Raw genomic sequence first — 19865 nt, forward strand, 5'->3', positions numbered from 1 at the left:
CGTCGCTTTGAATACAAGCATCTGTCAAATGCATAAATGTAAATAACCGAATACATCAAAGCCATAGGTCATTCTGCTACTAAATGAAATCATCATTAGATCTCTATATATATTATACCACAAAAAAACCCCCCAAAAAACCTTTTATATATATAATATAGTTAAGAGGACATAAAGTGCATTGAGAAGAGGGGCAAGGAATTGCAAGCCAGATTCAGCACATCAGGTTGAGTGCACAAACTACTAAACCACGGCTCATGGAGTGACATTGACAGTGATATTTTGGGCATCTCATCGTGTTGTGGGGTCTGAAGATGAGACGCGAAAATGCGCAGATTGTCCCAGAGGAAATCCAACGTGCTTCTGTCTGAGACATCTGTATTTAGGTTAGCCTTAGTAAATCATTTTCTTTGTGACAAAGCCCTAATCTCTCTCTCTCTCTCTCTCTCTCTCTCTCTCTCTCTGAGTGTGTGTGTTGCAAGAGAGATTTGAGGATGGAATGAGAGAACAGTGGCATTGGAAGTTGTTGTTGTTTTTTTCTCCAGTTGTTTTTCTGGCAAAATCCAATTGCGGCTGACAAAGCTGTTCAATCTGGGATTTTTTTGAATCTTAACACGAAGGAACATATGGAGACAAGCTCAGAAGCAGATAAAATCAGACGGGACAAGATTCTTGCAGTAAGCCAGTCATACGGAGCACATTGGGGTGAGTGCACAGACACAGACGGTTTAAAAAAAATCCTGTTTTATTACCCGTTATCCAGAGGGCACCTGGGAATACCACCTGTTTCTCTGTGAGTGTGTATGTGTGAGAGCCATTTATACCTCTTGCATATGCTTAAACTGTGATACAGATGTGCAGGTGCATATCCTTACATGTGTGCACGTAAGTGCAATGCCCTGTTAAAATTCACTCTAATGTGCATCTAATTTTTGGCTAATGGTGGTAGGGTGAGTTTGGCCTCTTAGGCAGTCACTTTAACTGGTAACTGAGGTAACAGAGAGGAAGGGCCGGGCCCGTGTGGGTCCCCAGGTAAATACATCTCAGCCAGGCTCTTAACCTGGTGCCAAGGGGATCAGATGCAGTCCGTTAATACTTTTCTTCTCCTTCCAGAGACCAAACTAGTTGGGAAAAGGAAAAAGGACAGACGTGGAGACGCATGTTTACTGCGTTTTCAGTTTCAGAGCAGCACAGTGAGGCTGCATTAGGGTTTGACTCTATTCAGACAGCCCATAATATCTTTTTGTGTTTGCTCTCTGTTCAGTGTCCCTCTGTGCTCTGTCCCCCTTAAAACAGTTTCTATGGTACCCTTCGCTCCACAGTGAACAATATCAGCACCCCAGAGCCAGCAGTGCGGCATTCTCTCTGTGGGCTCTGGCCCCTTACAAAGGCCCATTTCTATGGCAACTTGCAGTTGGCATGAGGAAAAGAGTTGGGGAGAACAGTGGGCATTGTTGTTCTCTATCGGGATCACAAAACAAAAAAAGGGGGGATAAAAACTAGGGAAGAAAAAGAGATTTTGTTTGAGAGGTTGGAAAAAATGGACTGAATCTCCAGAGCGAAAGGACACACACACAAACAAAACCACAAGATCGACGTTACCTGCAGCTGAAGAGGGCCGAGGCCAGGCGTTGCCGCAGCAGCGGCTGCCATAGTTGTGGGGATCAACTGTAGAGGGTAAGGGTCACCTGAGGAAAAGAGCATTATGGGTATGTCAGATGCTTTAGATTTTTTTTTTCACACATCACCCATCCCTTTCGTCTTCTAACACTTCTGCACAGGGGCTAGGCCCCACCCCCTCTCCTCTCCTTCGATGGAGCGACAGATTCACTGCTTTCTCTTCTGTCGGTAAAGACCTCCATTGTGAAGTCCCCCCCTCCATTCTAATGAAAGGCTGATTGTGTGGCTGCAGCTCTAATACCCCGAGCACAATAGCAGTTGAAGGCTAAGGCATGATAAGGAGAGGACGGTAATTAACGAGGTAACGTCAGCGCCCCGTCTCCTCGGGCCCCGCACAAGAGCCTCTGCGTTGGAGAGATGAATCAGAACACGAGGAGTGAAAAGCGAGAGTTATTAGCGTCCACCTGCAGATATGGGCTTTATAATTACATGACCGGGAGGTAAAGGTCAGTCCAGTTCGGCTAGAGGAGGTAGGGGGGTTATTAGCGTTGCGCTGAAAAGGCCTGTGACATGAGAAACCACGAGTGTGCTCTCAAATCGGTTCTGCAGTTTTTTAAGTGCAAAGCGTGATGAACAATGGAATGATGTCGGCCAAAAAGGGAGGAGAGGTTGGATACAAGCGCTCTGGGGAAGAACAGAGGGGAGAAAATGTCTCAATGTCCAGATAGCTGGCCTTTGAAATTTATCATATAAAAGTGACACCATCATTCTGTTATTCTAAAAGAATCAGCGATTTATTTAGTGCATGTCTGGTCGTGTTTTGAAGCCAGCATAAATGTGCCCCTTCGCCTATGATATCCCACCATTCTGTGCATGCAGTAAGGCAGAATTGGAATGGCATCTGATGGAAGTAAATTAATAAATGTAAATTTTTTATTAAAAAGAGATATTGCTTTAGTACAACTGAAATGAAATTTTTAAATGTGCACATAAATGCACTTTTGATAAGGCAGCAGCCTTCCCATTTGGATACAGCCCGGGACTCTAGAGTATCTGTTAAAGGGGTTTGTAGAGGAAGTCGGACCTTGTCTCAGTAAGCAATAAACCAGACGCTCCTATCAGTCAGTCCAAAACATTTTTCCCATACACTGCCCCTCCACCCCCACCCACCCCCCACAAAAAATACTCATCTGCTTAGTTAAAGATTGCCCTGGACCCAATTCAAGGATGTATTCTGGGGAGATGTGTGTGTTTTGTCTTTTTTTCTTGTCTTTCTCTCAGTCCCTAAACAAATACAAATATTCCAGCTATTTTATGTCTCTCCTGGGTACAGCTGTAACAAAAGAGCAAAACTAAGAAAAGCAAACATGTTGCTGTTGGCGAGAAGGCAGTATCTTCAGACTGACTGGAAGAGCTCCGTGGCCTGGCTCCGGGGAGCAATGGGTGGGAACCAGCGTCCCCTTAGTCCAGACCCTGCGACCAGAGGGATTTCATCCCCCTTTTTTTCCTCTCTGGTTTTGAGGGTTCAAACGACGGCTTCCTCCCCCGTGAGCAAGCACTGTAATGGTAACTAAATGACATGCGTAATTGAAATTTTGGGCAGGGTTTGATGGTGCTGCTGGCTGTAATTGAAATAGAGGGTTTATGGTTAGGAGGGAGGGAGGCCGTTGGGAGGAGGAAGAGGGTGGGGGGACTTGTTTGGGAAACTGTGAAGCGCAGTGGGCGGAGCTGGAGATGCGGACCGGTCCGTCTCACAAGGGAGATGTGCGTTTATGAGTGTGTGCGAGTGTGTGATCTATGCAATGTTTGTGTGCACGCGTACAGTTGGAGAGGAGTCGGAGGCGTGTGCGAGGCGTACTGGACGCGTGTTCTGGCGGCCGCCCGTGTTAATATGAAGAAACCTGGGGCAGGTCACTCTACCCCCCCGTGAGAGCGCGAGCGTTCTGCTGCTGCGCTGCTGGCACTTGCCGCCTCGTTTCTCGCGGTAAACAACACATTGCTTCACAGTTGGACTGCTACGGCCAAAAACACAAACCCCAGAGGAAGTTTTCTTTTTTTTTCCTGTTCCTACTTTTGAACAAGAAATACAGAGACACAAAAGCAAGCGAGTTTGTCTAGTCTGAGAGTCTGTCATGTGCGGGAGATGATGGGCATCAGTGGTGTTGGCTGATCTTAATAACACACCAGACAGGAGGGAGATGCTGCCCAACATTGGGTTGAAGACTCCGCTTTCAGCAATCTGGTTTGAAATCTCTAGTGTGAACAATAAACTAGACTGAAGTCTTTAATTTAACAACCCATCACTGAAATGCTGCTTTAATACTCACTGCAGCCCGGTTTGTAGTTGAACCCTGGAGGAAGTAGAAATCCTTGTTGTGCTGCAGCGGCCGCCAGAGTTCTCTGATCTGGAGGAAACACAGGTATCATCAGCGGAGGCAACTGACCCTGGACCTGCTGAAGAGATAGAGAGAGACAACAATTATGATGTTTGTCATGAACAAAGAGACAACAAAAATACTTTAGATCAACGATGAAGAAATCTTTTCAACCAAAGTCCTAGCCTCAGCTACAGACCGCCCACAGTTTGATCACTGACCATCTGAGGCTATTTTGGACACAAATTGGTCCAGATCTATTGGATATTTTCCTCACCTAAATGGATTATAAAGGCAGAACAACCTGTGGATGGTTGCTTTACATGTTGATTAGACTTTCTGTCTAGGTGGATAAGGAATAAGCTGCAAGGTAGACCACACTTTGGCTACACACTGCAGCTAAATTCAGTTGTCAATTCACCTTTTAGTGCTTAATCCTTTTCTGTACACACACATTTTAGTAATTTACGGGAGTGACAAACACATTCTACAACCGAATTAACTCCTGAAAGTTAAGTAGTAGTGACAACCGCATTAACAAAAATTCTGCACAGTCTGAACGGAATCAAACTGAACAACTAGTTGTTAATGACGTCAATGAGAGATATGAGCGATGACAGATCTCTGTTGCACGTTAAAACACTCCTTTAAGCATAAACAAAACACAACGCCTCCGTCTACTGTGCTTTAGTTAAAATAGCTGAGCACAAGTCGTCTTTTGTCACTGTAATATTACTTTAGTCAGAATAGCGGACACCAAACACAAGAGACGCCAGAACATTAATATGGGTTCCACGGTGTCAATAATTGCAGTTTCGGGGGAGATTTGCGTTCCGTACACACGGAATGATAATTTAGGGGAGTCACTCCCACATTTAATTGAGGTTGTCACTCCTGAAACTTACCAGTGTGTACACCGTGTGTACCTGTATGTCTGGCTACACTATACACCTCTCTAGCCAGTTTATTACTAGGGTGATTTCAAATACTGTGCTTGTCTAGCAACTGTCACCTGAGGACAAGTGAGATATGGACGGGTGGCTTTTGGGATAGTTGGTCCCCTTGACTTATTGTCACATAAAGGAGATTCTTCACGATCTGGCAACAGCTGGCCTCCATTTCTGCAGAGCACCATGCTCGGCACCTCGCCACACCACTTCACAAGGTTTCCAGGATTAAAAAAGGGAGGAAAGAGGAAAAAAAAACAAGCCAGAGACTTTGGCAAAGGGAGAGTCTTGAGACACACAGGCCCAAAGAAGAAGAGGACAGATGGTTCTACTGACGAGAAAAACACAAAGGCTCCAAAAGTGACAATCCTCTATATATGAAAGTGACATGCTCTAAGAGGAAAGGAGGCAGTTTATCACAGTCGCATCATAAGATAAACAAAGGTTAAACTTTTATTTTTCTCCCCTTCTATCTCTTAAGTCTCAGTAGCATGTCTGAGGGTTTTTGAATTCCAACCACAGAGCAATCATTCCTCCATTTTGGTTAACCACAAACAGCAGGCCTCCTGTTCCCAGATCAGGAGGCAGTGGCGTTTTATAGTTGCGTTACGACAGGACCCCCCACGGGCTGGTGCAGCTCTAACTTCCAGTCCTAATTGGACATATGCTCCTCTGGTTTTGCCTGCGTCTTCTCAGTGCGAGCTAAGGCTCTGTGGACACAATAGCATGTGCTAGCCAACGCGCATGCGTGTGTTTGTTCTCCAGTGGTTTTGAGCATGGAGTGTTTTTGTGGCAAATTACAATCACACGCTCTTCTCTTAAACGCATAGACATGTAAGCAAGTGTGTGTGGGAGCATATGGAATTAAAGGCTCGTGGATCTCCTCAAAGCGCTCGAACACACCGTCATGCTGTTCTCTATTCAATCAACGTAGTAAATAGCATTACCCACGCAGAGTAGGTGAGGCTGATATTGACATTTTCAGGCCAGTTAATGCAGTTTGATGCATCCAGTTGACATGTATCATGAACTAGAGAGCAAAAGGACTGAACTTTACAGTTGCTTTCAAGGGAGATTTAAATTTGAAGGCATTGATCAGTTAGCATCGCTTGCAAAACATCTCTTGCATTGGCTGAGGACAGGAACACATGACGTTGAAACAAAGTGGACTCAGGGTTAGGGAGTATATTCTCGAACTGGAACAACGTGCCTCAACTGTAGGGATTGGATTGGTCCCCGCTAAACTAGTAATAGTTTAGGGAAAACACTGTTTGAGGGGCTGCAACACCCCATCACACCCAAACACGAATAGAGGACATCCCTTATTGTCTTTGTCATAACTCACTATTAAAACTGTTTAATATTCCAGAAAACTTATGACAAATGTGTCAACTCCAGCTGCAAGCTCTATAAAGGTTTATTAATCAGACAACAGCTGGCTGTGGAATTCCATTCTGGCTCTTTGAACTCTCTGGGCGGAAGAATGGCTTACTTGAAAAGCTTTTAAAAACTTTGAGAAAGCAGAAGAGTCTGTCAGATAATTGGGTCGGAAATGGGTTTCACAACCAACATCTAAAAACAATATGATACTTCTGGTTTTCAAATGAAATAAAAATACTTTCTTGTGAATGGTCCTGTGAATAAAAAAATAATAATAAACCTACTGCAAATACAACTAGAATCTTAAAAACCTAATTACCCGTAAGAAGAATAGATGGCGGACAAGGAAAAAAGGATAACACAAGAGCGTGGCTAACTTTGCAACTTTCTTAGTTTATAAGAAAAGAGCGAAATTTTGAGAGTGAAAGAGCAAGGAAAAAATGTTGAAAGAAACAAATGGAAAGGGAAAAAGTGGAAAGTTGGCACAAAACTGAGTCAGAGCCTCTCGCCAGGCGGCACAGCTTGAACCTAAAGCTTTTTGAACATAATGAAGATGTGCAGATAATTAACATATGCAGTGTGAACAGGTTTGCTGGCACGGAGGAGAGAAAAACTCTAAGGTAGAGCTATTATTAGGGAGTAATTTGCTCTAAGAAGTAAATGAGTGAAACAATAGCTGCCAGCATTGACAATATGGCACACATCTGAGAATGTGTGCAAGAACGGTGGTTAAGAACGAGTCCCACCGCTAAAATCTGTTTCCAGCCATATGCTCCGGCAATTAAAGGCAGGCCTCAGTGACCTCACACTGAAGAGGGGACACATAGCCATATAACTAATAATTAATTTGCGCTTGGATAGCAGCGTTAGCACACACGCACTATACTTGCAGACTGGCACTTAATATTAGCCCCGTGGACGTGGGCATAGGCCATTAACTTTTACAGAGTGCCTGCGACGACTGCCAGTCTGGTGCAGGCATCAGTGCGAAAGGACTGTCCCTGGTGAATAAGATTGAGATTGCGCACACGCTCAAACAAACACGTGCAGACAGTCAGCTTTTGCATTCATGGATGTACTTCCTGCTTCTTTTTATTAAGTGTGTCGGCTTATTATATACCTGGCTAAACATTGATGGCTAAAAAAGGAAGCTGCCAATGTTCTCTCGCATCCACGAGAGTGTTACTTCACAACAATTGTGAGGCGTCACCTTGGGGTGTTATCAGGGACCTAATAGAGCACAACAGTTACTGTCTCTGCTGTTTCAGCAAGTTTTTTTTTAGTATTGTTCTAATTAATTTCCTCCATTGGGATTTCAGCCAAACCAACAAACTCTGAGATGAGTGGCAACATTATAATCTTAAACTTTTAAGTACTTTAAATATTTTTATTTTTTTACAAATTAGAGTAAAAGACAAGTGTCTTTTACGTGGCAATGAATTATGCATGTCATGAAGCACTTTAAATAATTTAATCCCAAAAACTTGGAAATATTGCATTATAATGATTGATTATATTTTTAAAGTTTATTTTTGCAAATATTTTTTTTTAATAAAGTCACCTGAGGATGTAGGGAGTTCACTTCATAGGAGTTCACTGCTGAGCTCTTTTTTGTTGTTCTCTTTTCCTAGTAACAACAACTTATCTGATAGCTCTCTTTAGGATTATGGGCAGTGCAGTTATAGACCAGGAATTTTGGAATTAAACATGATTTATTTTTTAATCAAGCTAAAAATCACACAGTCATATATTATTAAGCTCGCCTCTCACACTAGGTTTGTCATTATACATTACCCTTAAAAATCAAATACTCAATGGACAATAATTACAGTCGGAAACAGACTGTTGCGCTATAAAAGGGGGAAGCGGTTGGGGTTTGAAGTCTAGACCAATAAAGAGTTGCTTCAAGGTCACATGGCTTTACCCCTAATGCTTGATCTCTCTTCTCCATGCCTGATCGCGGTTTTCAGACAAACGTGGCATTTTCAAACCCCACCAAAACAACAACCCTGCTCTTTCCAATCACTAACGCATGTCCATTTTCTCACTTATGTTCTTCGTTCTTTTTTTTCAAGTATGCCTCTCATTTTTTTCCAGCGAACGGTCCTTTTCCGTGAGCCAAGGGCACCTTTGGCTGATTAGCGGCTAATGAAATTGAGTGGCGAGCCTGTGTCTGCACAGCCAGCCTTTTATTAGGCCCCCATTAGGTGTGAGTGCAGGAGGTGCGTCAGCCGCCCGCTGTAGGTGGGCATAACGCAGGGCCCATCTGCTCCTCTGCCTGTGTGTCCTTCCTCAAATAGCTCCCATTAGCTGCCAACCACCGGGCTGAGAGAAGCCTTCCCCACACACTCAAACACATGAAGACACGCATACACGGGCACACACCAGGCTGTTATATGCTTCTCAGGGCCAGTCGCTTAGGTAACACACAGTTGTTCTGTGTTTGGAGAGGAAGTAGAGGTGGAAATGGACACGTATAACACTTTGTATCTGTTAATTTCTCTCCTTTCGGCTTCTTTGTTGAGCACATAACATTCTCTGCATGCCTACTTTTAAGGTTGAACTTCCTTCATAATTCTCTGTCTTGTTCAATGTATTGTTGCTCCTGAGGCAATCCTTTACTTACAAATAAGAGTTGAATGAGCATGTTAGACAAATCTGTCTGGCACATTATTCTCCCCGTCTCTCCCTCGCTGTTTTCTTTCTAGGGAAACTAACAGGTCTACAATCCGAACATGCACACAGACACAAATATTCCTTATTTTCTGTCCACTGTTTCCTGGGGAGGTATACAGGGTTACCTTTTCTTCATACAGTATGTGTCTAATTAATCATATGCTGTAAAACTTATACCATGTCAAAATTTCATTGTAAAGATGGAGTCAAAGTCTACCTACAGATAACAACTGATAAACAGGATAAACAACTGATAGTGCTAATTGAGCAGAAATGACATACTGCACTTTAAGAACTCTGAAATGCCACCTGAAATATCCTAAATAATATAAAGTGAGTGCTCATATCAATGAAACATGTGTTGGGAGAATCCCCCCGATCCCCATCATCATCCGCAGTGCTGCGCAAAGCCCAGTTTACACAACCAGTGCGGCCACTTCATGCAGGAAAAACACCAATTACATTCATTTAGGTATAATGAGACAAATTAAACAATTACACAGCCAATTGGGTTAGCTGCTCCTGTGCACAGGACCTGGTCTAACTCTGATGAGCTAACGCTCTTGTTGTTTTTTTTTTCCTCCTCAACCGCTTTCTTTTTAACTCTCATTCCGTGGGAAAATGAATTTACTATCTCAAGGAGGCACTGACGCATGGCAAATGAGTCTGATTGAGTTATGAAGCAATCATGCTGTGTTTGACATGTATAAGGTACTGCCGTGGAAGCTCTTTATTAGGTTAGATTTCCTGAAATGTAGGTTGACTCTAATATGTGTTTTATAAGCAGCCACCGGTTTCTGTCGCCACCGTGTCTAAAGACTTAAACTAGTTAGTTAGCTAAAACATGCGACAGCAGTGCTCGTTTCGTTATCTGTGGCTAATGTCTTTGTGCTAAATGACTGTCGTTCTACGTCAAATTAGTCTGCAAAAAAAAAAAAGCTCCTCATGGGAGGTCTGGCTACTTGCGTTAACTGCCACTTTGACAGCGGAGGAGCTTCACCCCAGTCCCTGCACTGGATAGCGGAAATTTTCTAACACCAGCGCGATGCCCCGCAGAGCCGGAGTAGGTTTGCTGAAAGGAGGCTGCTAATGAGAGAAAAGCGAACAGACAGCGGGAAAGTGTTAAGAGTACGGCGGAGCTCAGGAGGAGGTTGTACCAGTGGGCAGCTCCCAGTCACAGCGCCTACAGGCCTTTCTCAACATTACACCTCTCGTTAAGCATGGAAATGCATTATATGTATCCTGCATTTCATGCCTCATGCTTCTCGGCAGGAGGATTCTTTCATCCAAAAGAGCCTGTCTCATTGGTTTGATAACCGTCAGGGGTCCTGAGTTGAGACACAGCTTTAATAAGAATGAAAGCGTGTGTATGCATGTTACCCCCAAGAGCCTAAAGAAGTGGCCCCACACTGTGAGGTATATATGTGTTAACTGTGTGTGCATATTTCAGGAGAGAACTAACTCTTCAAGGAGTTTTAAATGTGCTACAGGAACAGACTTCGGTTGAAAAGTCCATGTAGGTTCTACAGGGATTTCGCTGTAAAGTCAAATTAAACAGCATTAGCAATCCATTTGACTTAAGTTTTCCTTCAGTAAAACTGCTTATTTGACGAGGGTAAGGATTGAATTTCAAATAAAATCTGATGTCAAAGAGAAGATGTCAGCCAAAAAGGAAAAGGAACATTTTTGTCGTTTCAAATGGCAAGTACTGAATAATTGTTCAAAATAAGACCAGGAAAGTTGTATTTAAAAGGTAAATAGGGTAAATTTTTATTTCATGTTGACTTTAAAGCTTATTTTCCTTCTTTTGGAGATGGAATCAGTCTCTTGACCTCAGTAACGTCATGTAATAAACTCTAAATGTACTCAAAAAGTTCAGGACTGCTATATTTGTCTCTGACGCATGCGTTTGCTCAGAGTATGTTAGCGGCCTGTGTGTTAGACACAAGTCAAATGTGTGTTTTTCAGGAGGTGATTTAGGGCTAATATATGATTGGCCCATAACAAGGGTCTCCTCCTCTCGCCCCCCTCCTCCGCCTCCGTGTTGACTGTGAGAAACTATTGTTCCACTAGGCTGAATGGAGAAGTGCTTGTTTGGGAAAAGGTTGCAAAGTCATGGGAAAAAGAAGCTTTGTTTCTGTGAGCGACGAGCGGGGCTAGAAAAACCCAAGCGGACGTGTTTTGGGGACTGACGCACACACAGCTGCTACAAACACGCATAAGGACATGAGCTGATGCGGATTTTGAAATAGACACAGATAAGTCTCACATACACATGTTCAGGCTAAGCTGTGTAGTATGAACATACTACACACAAGCAAACACAGCTGCAACACACACACACACACACACTCAGGCACTAAAAGAGAATGGCAGGGGTCCAGCGGACCGCAGTGATCTCTCTCTCTCTCTCTGTGTGTGTGTGTGTGTGTGTGTGTGTGTGTGTGTGTGTGTGTGTGTGTGTGTGTGTGTGTGTGTGAATAGTCTCAGTGTGATGTGGCTTCCTGGCCAAAACTGCCAGAGTCCCTCTCAAGGCTAAGTCTCATTTTATCAACCAAATTAGAATCATCTCATCTCCTCTTGCACACAAAGCCTTTATTCGCTTCACACCTGCACACACAAAGCAGGCCAGTGTCTCTCTGCCCCATGTATAAGTCAGCTGGGACAAACCCATCAAAAAGTGTCTCTGTTTAGTTTTCCACATGCTTCTTTACCAGCCATCAGGACTTTACCTACACATTTATTTAAAAGATCATATGATCACACCAACAAGTTGATATGAATGAATACACACTCTTTTCCAAAACATATAGCACTGCTTGTCTACTACATATATAGGCACTAGGCAGCATTAACCAAAATGGAAAAAGAGATTTGAAAATGCTCTTCATAGGCAGCTACTTTGAGGACCACACAAATAGCTAGCAGCTGACATGCTATAACCTACAAGCTTTGTTCAAAATCTTTGAAAAACTTTCATTCACAGGCTGTCTATGTTATTCTAAGTACATGGGAGAATTGTTTCTAATGTTAACATTGCTAAGCTAACTGCATGATAATCTATAAAAAATATGCAGCATGCACACATTTGGAGGAACAGTCTTTTTTTTGTGAAAGTATAAAATAAATAATTATATTTATAATCAACGTTTCTTAAATCCGTCAGTAATCTTGGATTAATTTTTTCACCTGAGTTTATCATAATGCAACCTGGATTGAGAGGTGTTCGTCGTCCAACCTTCGTCTTCGTTTGTGTAGCTACATTATGATTGCTCTAGAAAAAGGACTACGAGAATGGACTCTGGATACCAGTGCTGATGCTTGTCTGTGATTGGCTGATTGTGATTGGGGGGTTGATTGCTGATTGGTGGACTAGAATGTTTGATTGTCATGAAACCCCGCGGTCATGGTGACAAATGACTCGCACTGCGACATCTCACAAACATAACTGTTCAAAAGCATAAACGCAAAACATGTATACAAGTCTACAAGTGGACATGCACATATATATAAAGACTCACCTGGATCTGTTGCTGCAGGAGGTTGATTTTGTGTTGTTGCTGCAGAAGTTGCTGCTGTTGTCGTGCAATCTGCAGATAGAACATGTCAAACTGTCACTTACGTCAAACTCTTTTCCAACAAGAGAGGACATTATTTGTTCAGGGGGGGGGGGGGGTCACATGCATGTGTGGTGACTGTAAACTGTGTTTGAAGCTTTTTGAGTATGCTTTTGTATTTCATACATATTTACCAAGGAGTGGCGCCCAGTCCTGGAGCGTTGTGTGTGTGTGTGTACAGGGGTGTGTTAGTGTATGTGTTAATACATATCTGTTTTCTTTTGTAAAAACTGAGCTCCCCAGAAGCAACTATACACACAACAAAGCTAAAGCACACACTTTTGTATGCAAACACCTTTAGTCTCCTGCCTGCGTGCTGGAGGGGAGCTAAACGCTACACACATACTTATGGGGGAAGGAGACACAGAAGGTTTCTTTGTGAATGTGGTTTAAAGTAAAGAACGTTACACACCCATACCTCTCCACCCCACACACATTCACTGACTGATAACACTGTTCTGTACTATTTAAATGTCCAGAACAGTGGCATAATCAGACATGATAAGAAGGAATGGGTCATTAATTTACTAGTTATCCAACAACATAATATATTATTACTGAGGCTGACTAGCTTATCTTTCTCTAATTTGTTTTTGTTTGAATCATTTTACGGTGGCGCTCTAATTAACATCCCGACAGTGTTGGAAAAACCCCATCAAAAAACGTGTGTCTGGAAATTTGTCCCCTTTAGAGCAACATCAGCCATATTTGTTTTTATTACAACCTATAAAAATTTGTCTCAAGACTCATGCATTCTGTTCCATTAAGTTGTGCTTCATCTAACCGTTTATGAATACAAAAAAAGCATCTTATGTCAATGCCCCCTAAGAAACAAATGATCAGGGTCAAGAGAACCTCGAACCAGCCTAATATACAGGGCTTCATTAACCTATCAAGTAGTCAATTTAGAAAATATATTATGAGATAAGTTTCAAGCATCAGGCATTTTCCTGTCTTTTCTAACAGCAGAATGCGTTGCAAAGTGACAAAATCAGAACAATGTAATCGATTAATATACAACTAAGTGGTTCAGGATTTTTGACCAATGAGATTTCATTGGGTACAACACCAAGCTTTATTGCATTATTTGCCTGGTTAGGACCTGCATTACAAGACCAGGCCAATTCAACCACACAAACATTTTTGAGGACATATTGTGTAAAATTAGTGTTTATTTTATATTAACTTTTATATTTAATTTTCATGTTATCTTTTAACATTTATGTCAACAATATATTAGCCTATCCTGCTCTTAAAATCAATTATTGTCTTCAGTCTTTGGAAAACGTGCATAACTGATGAAACATGACGAAACATGGTGAAAAAATGCTAACCTGGTCCTGTTGCTGTTTCGCCAACTCCATTTGCTGGCGCTGTTTTTCGATTTGCGAAGCGGCTAGTTTCTTCTGCTCCTCATGGGCGGCCAGTAGCTGCTCTCTGAGACTGCTGAGCTGCGTGATCATCCCCATCAGCTGGCGCTCTTTCTCTGCCAGGCTGTCCGGGGTGCCTGCAGGGGTTAAAGGGCACAGGCCACAGGTCAAAGAGCTAGCCGAGGAAGCCTTGCACCCAGATGTGCTTCTACTGAGATGTGCCATCGCCCTGGTGTTTACCTAGCCGTCGCTACACATTTAGCATGAGCTGACCTCCGACCTCGGCTAAAGATGAGAACGCTCTGACATACGATCAGCCCCAGAGCAGACGGCAAGAAGGGAAGACTAAATCACTCGACAGGATGTCGTTGCACTGCGGTATTACCCCAGACTACCACCAATCAAACAGAGTGTGTGTTTGTGTGTGTGCTAAACCCCTAAAGCGTTCAAATGTCCAAATGAGCACGCCTGTTAATGAGTTCATGTGTGTGCAATTGTGCGTCTGAGGTCATATATCTGCGTTAAAACACACACACACACAGACACACGTCTGCACAGCCCACAATCCCCCATTGTTCTCGGCCTCTACCTTCTGAGGGGCCACATTCCTTACCAGGGAAAAACAGATGATGAAGAAAGCTAGAGAAAGAAGGGAGTCATAGCAGCTGACCTGACCCTTTGCCCTGGCAGGAAGGTGAGAGTAGGCTCCATTTGTAACCCCTTCACAAACACACACACACACAGACTCAACAATGCACAATAAAGGCAACTGTCACAGGCGGCCAGTTGGAAAAATAAACCTGCAGCTCCCCTTAACAGCTCCCAGACTGTGCTTTCACAAGAGGGTGTGCATCCGAGCCGGCATGGGACAAGGGAAGGCCTTGTGTGAAAACTGACGAGTCTTCCAGAGAAAAGAGGGATCAAAGTGATCTTTATTTCTCGCTTTCTTTCCGAGACCCTGTTGCTCATACCAGGGATGGGTCAGAATGGTTTATCTAGATTTGTAATATTTTTAAACTGTGGGGGTTTAAAAGAGATTAATTTAGCATCAAACGAGTCATATATTTTACGATATTGTTTTCTAACAAACATGTGTGCATGAATTCATATCTTTCACTGAAATATAATAAACCCTAATAATCAAACAACAAATACACCTTTATTTTTCTGATGCATATAAATCTATAATTTCTAGTTCATTTCTTGTTTCCCGACTGGATCAACAGAAATAAATCCTCACCTTGTCAGAACACATTATATAGCAAGTTAAAAATAGTTTATAACGTATCTCGAGACTCCTGCAATCTGTCCAGCTGTTTTTTTTACTGGAAGGACGAATCCTAAAGAATCCAACAAGAACACATCTGATCATTGTTGGTGGACATGCCCCATAAACCAACATAGGGCTTTCTTAAGACAACTATACAAGATGAATGTCTTGAAGCTTTGCACGTCCCTAACTCGGTAAGACTGTCAGTAAGATTCACTCATTAAAATGTGACTAAACCTCTGACACAATATACTCTGGATGCCCCAAGACTAGAGTTGACAGAAAGTGTTTATACACACACATAAGAAAATACACCAGCCTCATCAATCACAACCGAAGGCTTTTTACCTCGGCTACTGAAAGTTCAGCTTTGGATCAATAAGTGGTTTCCTCTCTCTCTAAACATCCTAGGGCTGCCTTTACCGCCTTGCCTCATGTCACAAACCACAGTAATTAACCAATTTGTAACAATGTAATACCTGTCAAGCAGCTCTCACTGCTAATTAATGACTGGGCTTAAAAGACAAATCCCTAAAGCAGCACAGTACTGTGTTACATGAGGGAGAGAAGGAGAGAAAGAGCTTAGCCCGAGGCTCTTATTGTCCATTACCACTTTTCTTTCCATCTTTTCTTCTATCTTTCTCTCTCATTCTGTCTCTTTCGCTTTGTAATCATCTCCTATGTGATTAACACAGGCTGTTCTTTACTGTGCAATTTATTTAGCTGACTTTTTAAAGTACAATTTTCTTATACAGTATCTGTTCTATAAAATACATTGACTGGTCAATACAGTGCTTCAGCTGTGCGATAATACATTATATAATTCCATATCACCATTCTACTATCAACCATGGTTTAATTTCAGGGAATATATCTGCTAGTGGCAAAAAAGTATGCAATGAATTTGCTTTATACAATACAATTTTTATGAACGTTCCTTTTTTTATTGTTTCAAAAAAGAAACTAGAAGCAATTTCAGCTGTTTAACTAACTTCCACTGTTTTGCAAACTTCACACTCTTGACAAAACCCAATTCCCAAAGACATGCAAGCAAACCTGAACGTGAACATACAAAAAAGTTCCTGATTGGCTAAACGTGATATTTCAAATAAAACTTTGCTTACAGCACCCCATTTAAAATTATTTTTACACATTTGTGTGCCTATTTCTGATCTTGAAGGTTGCGCACACACAGAGAGATGACAGTTGCGAGGGACCTCTCCAACCGCTAGTCATCGGTGGTCATGGCGGGGATGCTCTCTTGCTAAAATGTCATCACAGTGGGGTTACCGCACCGACGGCTTGATCAATGGTGTTCCCTTTTCTGCTCCAGGAGCGTGAACAAGCTTCATTTGATTAAATATTTCTGAGCTTAATGAAGTACATTTTCTCCAGAGTTAGCCTTGCGAACACGCCACTAGCGCGAGGAAGGCTTGTTAAAGTGACAGAGGAGTGTGTTCTTGCTACGGCTGAGCGACCTAACAGGATGTATCATTAACCGTGCCAACATGAGCAAGGCTGTTGCTTAGCAAGTCATCCCGGCAGATCATTAACCGGGGCAGGCGAAGAGGCAAGCGCTAGGTGGATTAGCATACCTGAGCTCTCGGAACGCTTGAAGATGTCTAAGGTGACATTTGATACGTACAATTATAAGTATGATTATAGGTTCAATTCAAAACTAGAACTGCAAAACCAGCTCTTCTGACCCAATCGCCGATTGGATGTGCGAATGGTTTTGTTGCTCTAAAAAGAGTTACAACAGATATATCAATGGCCCCAAAACGAACATGCATACTCTCAGAGGTCAAATGAAGACATAAAGTCTTTCGTTTTACCTTTGATCTCCCCAAAGTTGCCAGAACCCATGGCCAATAGCTTGTCCTTCCAGTCCTTAGACAACAGCCTCTCAATACTGGGGGCCTCTGGAGGGGAGGGAGAGACAGAAAGAGAGAGAATTACCACAGGCAGGCAACATCACAATATAGCTCATTTAAAGTCCATTTGCTGTAATAAAGGCCCGTCTCTCTAATGGCACCAACAGTAGGGCAGGAGGAAGAGAGAATGGAGAGAGAGAGAGGAGAGAGAGAGAAGAGAGAGAGAGAGAGAGAGAGAGAGAGAGAGAGAGAGAGAGAGAGAGAGAGAGAGAGAGTTGAGCGGCTTCCTCACCTGCTGTTAGCCAATCATTAGCCCTATGCTCCAGCTAACACAAAGAGGCTCTTAATGCACCGGGTACAATGGACACATTATCGAGGCTGTGCGCTTTGTTTTCCTAATACACCCCGCGGACCCACTAACCCCTCCACCCCACACGCTAATTACTAACCTGCCAAGGACGGACGTCTCAAACAAGAGAGAGAGAGAGGAAAATTACAACAACTCTCAACACCCCCCCTGTATTCCTCTCTAACACAAATACATGCGTACACCAGTACCAGCATCACCATCACAACAATTAACCGCGATATGAAACAAAACAAGAGGAAGAGAGCGACACAAAGAGCGAAAGAGAAACACAAGGTGTGTGTTTGTGGTAAATGACAGCAGTCAGTATTTTAGCTGGCTGAGAAGCTACACACACAAACTTTAGATTCAGTTGTGATCTCCTTTACGTTTCATTTTTATCCTTTATGTCATTCTACATCCTGTTGCTCAAAGAGTAAAGCATGATGCTAGCAACGGCAAGGTCATGGTTCGATTCCATATCATTTTATATGATAATGTCTAAAAACACCTTTTTCCTCATTCAGACTAATTTAAATCTTAATCCCTAAACCCTTCAGAATATGAAATCTCCAAAAGCAAAAACACACACACACACAAACTTTACATTCAATTATGATTTCCTTTTCCTTTCCATTTCATTTTCATTCTTTCTTTTTGCAATTCTACATCCTGTAGCTCAGATAGTAAAGCATGACACGTACTATTTGAAGGTCATGGGTTTGTTTCCGAGTTATTTTATAAAATAAATCGTGTCTTGAAAAACATCTCATTTAAATCTTAATCACTAAACCCTTCGGAAAATTAAAATTCACATCTCCAAAAGCAAAAATACAAACACATACACAGCTAAATACTTTTCCACCAAAGTAAAAACACCAGGTGGCACCATTACCAATTTAGCTGGAGTTAATACACTGAGAACTAACCTGTGTCTTTGCGACTGATAGACTGTACAGGCCCCAGGTGGGCGGCACACACACTTACACTCAAAGACTTGCCAAATAGAAGAAGACTTGCCAAATATTTCATGTCTGATTAGTGCTCAAACGTCCTCAGTGGCATGTCTGCAATTTAAAGTTTGTCGCATTCTTGCCTCTTGAGTATTTCTGAATATCCTTTCTGTTCCTGGTCTCGCCTCTGGACTTCAAAGTTTGACACTTTCAGGCCTGTAACAGACGTCTTTGGTTTATGGACGCACTGCCTCACAGTTCGGCCAATCACCTTCACTGCTGCTGTTTCTACTGACAGCTGTCTCACTGTCACCCCAACAGGTGTTATTAGCCCTCGGCTCTCTCTCTCTCTCTCTCCTCTATTCTGGCATCTGTGCGTAACAATGACAGAGGCTTTTAAGCCCAAGAGCTTTGACAAGCGAAAGGTTTCAACAAATGGCCACTCCGTCTATCCCCCCTGCCTGCTCTCTCTCTCCGTGTATAGTATAGTACTTTCTCCCTCTCTCTCACCGCGGCACCATAATAGTTATTATTTTTATTTATTAACATGGCTGCTATTGTCCCTGCTGACAGCTCCTTCACTTTAACTATTAATAAAAATAGAAAGCCCTCTTTTATGTGACAGCCCGCAGCGGGGATCTGTGCAATCGTTTACTGCAAAATGGACAGAGAAGGAAGCAGATATGCTGATGTATCTGTCTTTCGTGGCAGCTCCCCTGTCTTGATCTCGTTCTTCAACCTCTCTCATGGTTTGGGAAGAAAAGGACTGTCCCTTTTCTGCGGGCCTTTGATAGAAGCACCTTTCAGTTCAGCCTGTGATGTTGCTTTTAGTTTTTTCAATATGAAAAACAACATATGCTGGACTTTTAAATTCTAGAATAAAGACTTTAACCTGACACTTTACATGAGCACATGAGTGTACTAATAATATAGACTCTTATTTAAATGTAGTGAACTAAAAATCACAACTGAGATCTCTTTAATATCTCAGTTGTTATTGAGATTAAATGGATTGAGGCTTTAAATTAATTGAGAATTTTGATGGAGTGTCCTGCATCTCAAATTTAAAAAAATGCCAAACTAATTTCAAATGTCTCCCCTACAGCTTCAAAAGTCTCACACTATGCTCAGAATTCTGAAATGAAAAGTCAGATATTTTATTATGAACTGAAACGTTTCTCATCTAATATTTACAAAGACCAAAGCTAATCATATTAATGTAATCGCTCTATACACTTACTGCATGCTCAAATTGGTCTAATTTGTATCTCATTTATATCTCTCAAGGAAATTTAAAAGAAAGAGAAAACTTTGAACTATAATAAAGATAAACCTACTAACTGCAGATTTAAAAACTATATTTGCTATGTGAATAGGTTATCGGCATTCAAAATATGTGCATAAGAGAGAGAAACAGAAGTGAGAGCGAGCAGAAAC

The 19865-nt window shown here is 42.3% G+C and overlaps 1 protein-coding gene across 10 annotated transcripts in view; it reads right to left on the reverse strand.

The window, feature by feature from the left end:
- sox5 (SRY-box transcription factor 5) overlaps positions 1-19865 on the reverse strand; it is a 183423-nt gene that overhangs the window by 20941 nt on the left and 142617 nt on the right. For 7 of the 10 annotated variants that reach the window (XM_079624202.1, XM_079624200.1, XM_079624201.1 and 4 more), the window contains 5 exons: positions 17091-17177; positions 13950-14122; positions 12520-12588; positions 3948-4074; positions 1603-1688 (listed from right to left, as the gene is read on the reverse strand). In XM_079624202.1, coding sequence (XP_079480328.1) covers positions 1603-1688; positions 3948-4074; positions 12520-12588; positions 13950-14122; positions 17091-17177 — 542 coding nt within the window. The remainder of the gene's footprint in view (positions 1-1602; positions 1689-3947; positions 4075-12519; positions 12589-13949; positions 14123-17090; positions 17178-19865) is intronic. The other 3 variants (XM_079624198.1, XM_079624206.1, XM_079624199.1) reach the window with 2 other exon arrangements.

This window comes from Phoxinus phoxinus (assembly GCF_949152265.1).
Source record: "Phoxinus phoxinus genome assembly, chromosome: 9".
NCBI lineage: Eukaryota > Metazoa > Chordata > Actinopteri > Cypriniformes > Leuciscidae > Phoxinus > Phoxinus phoxinus.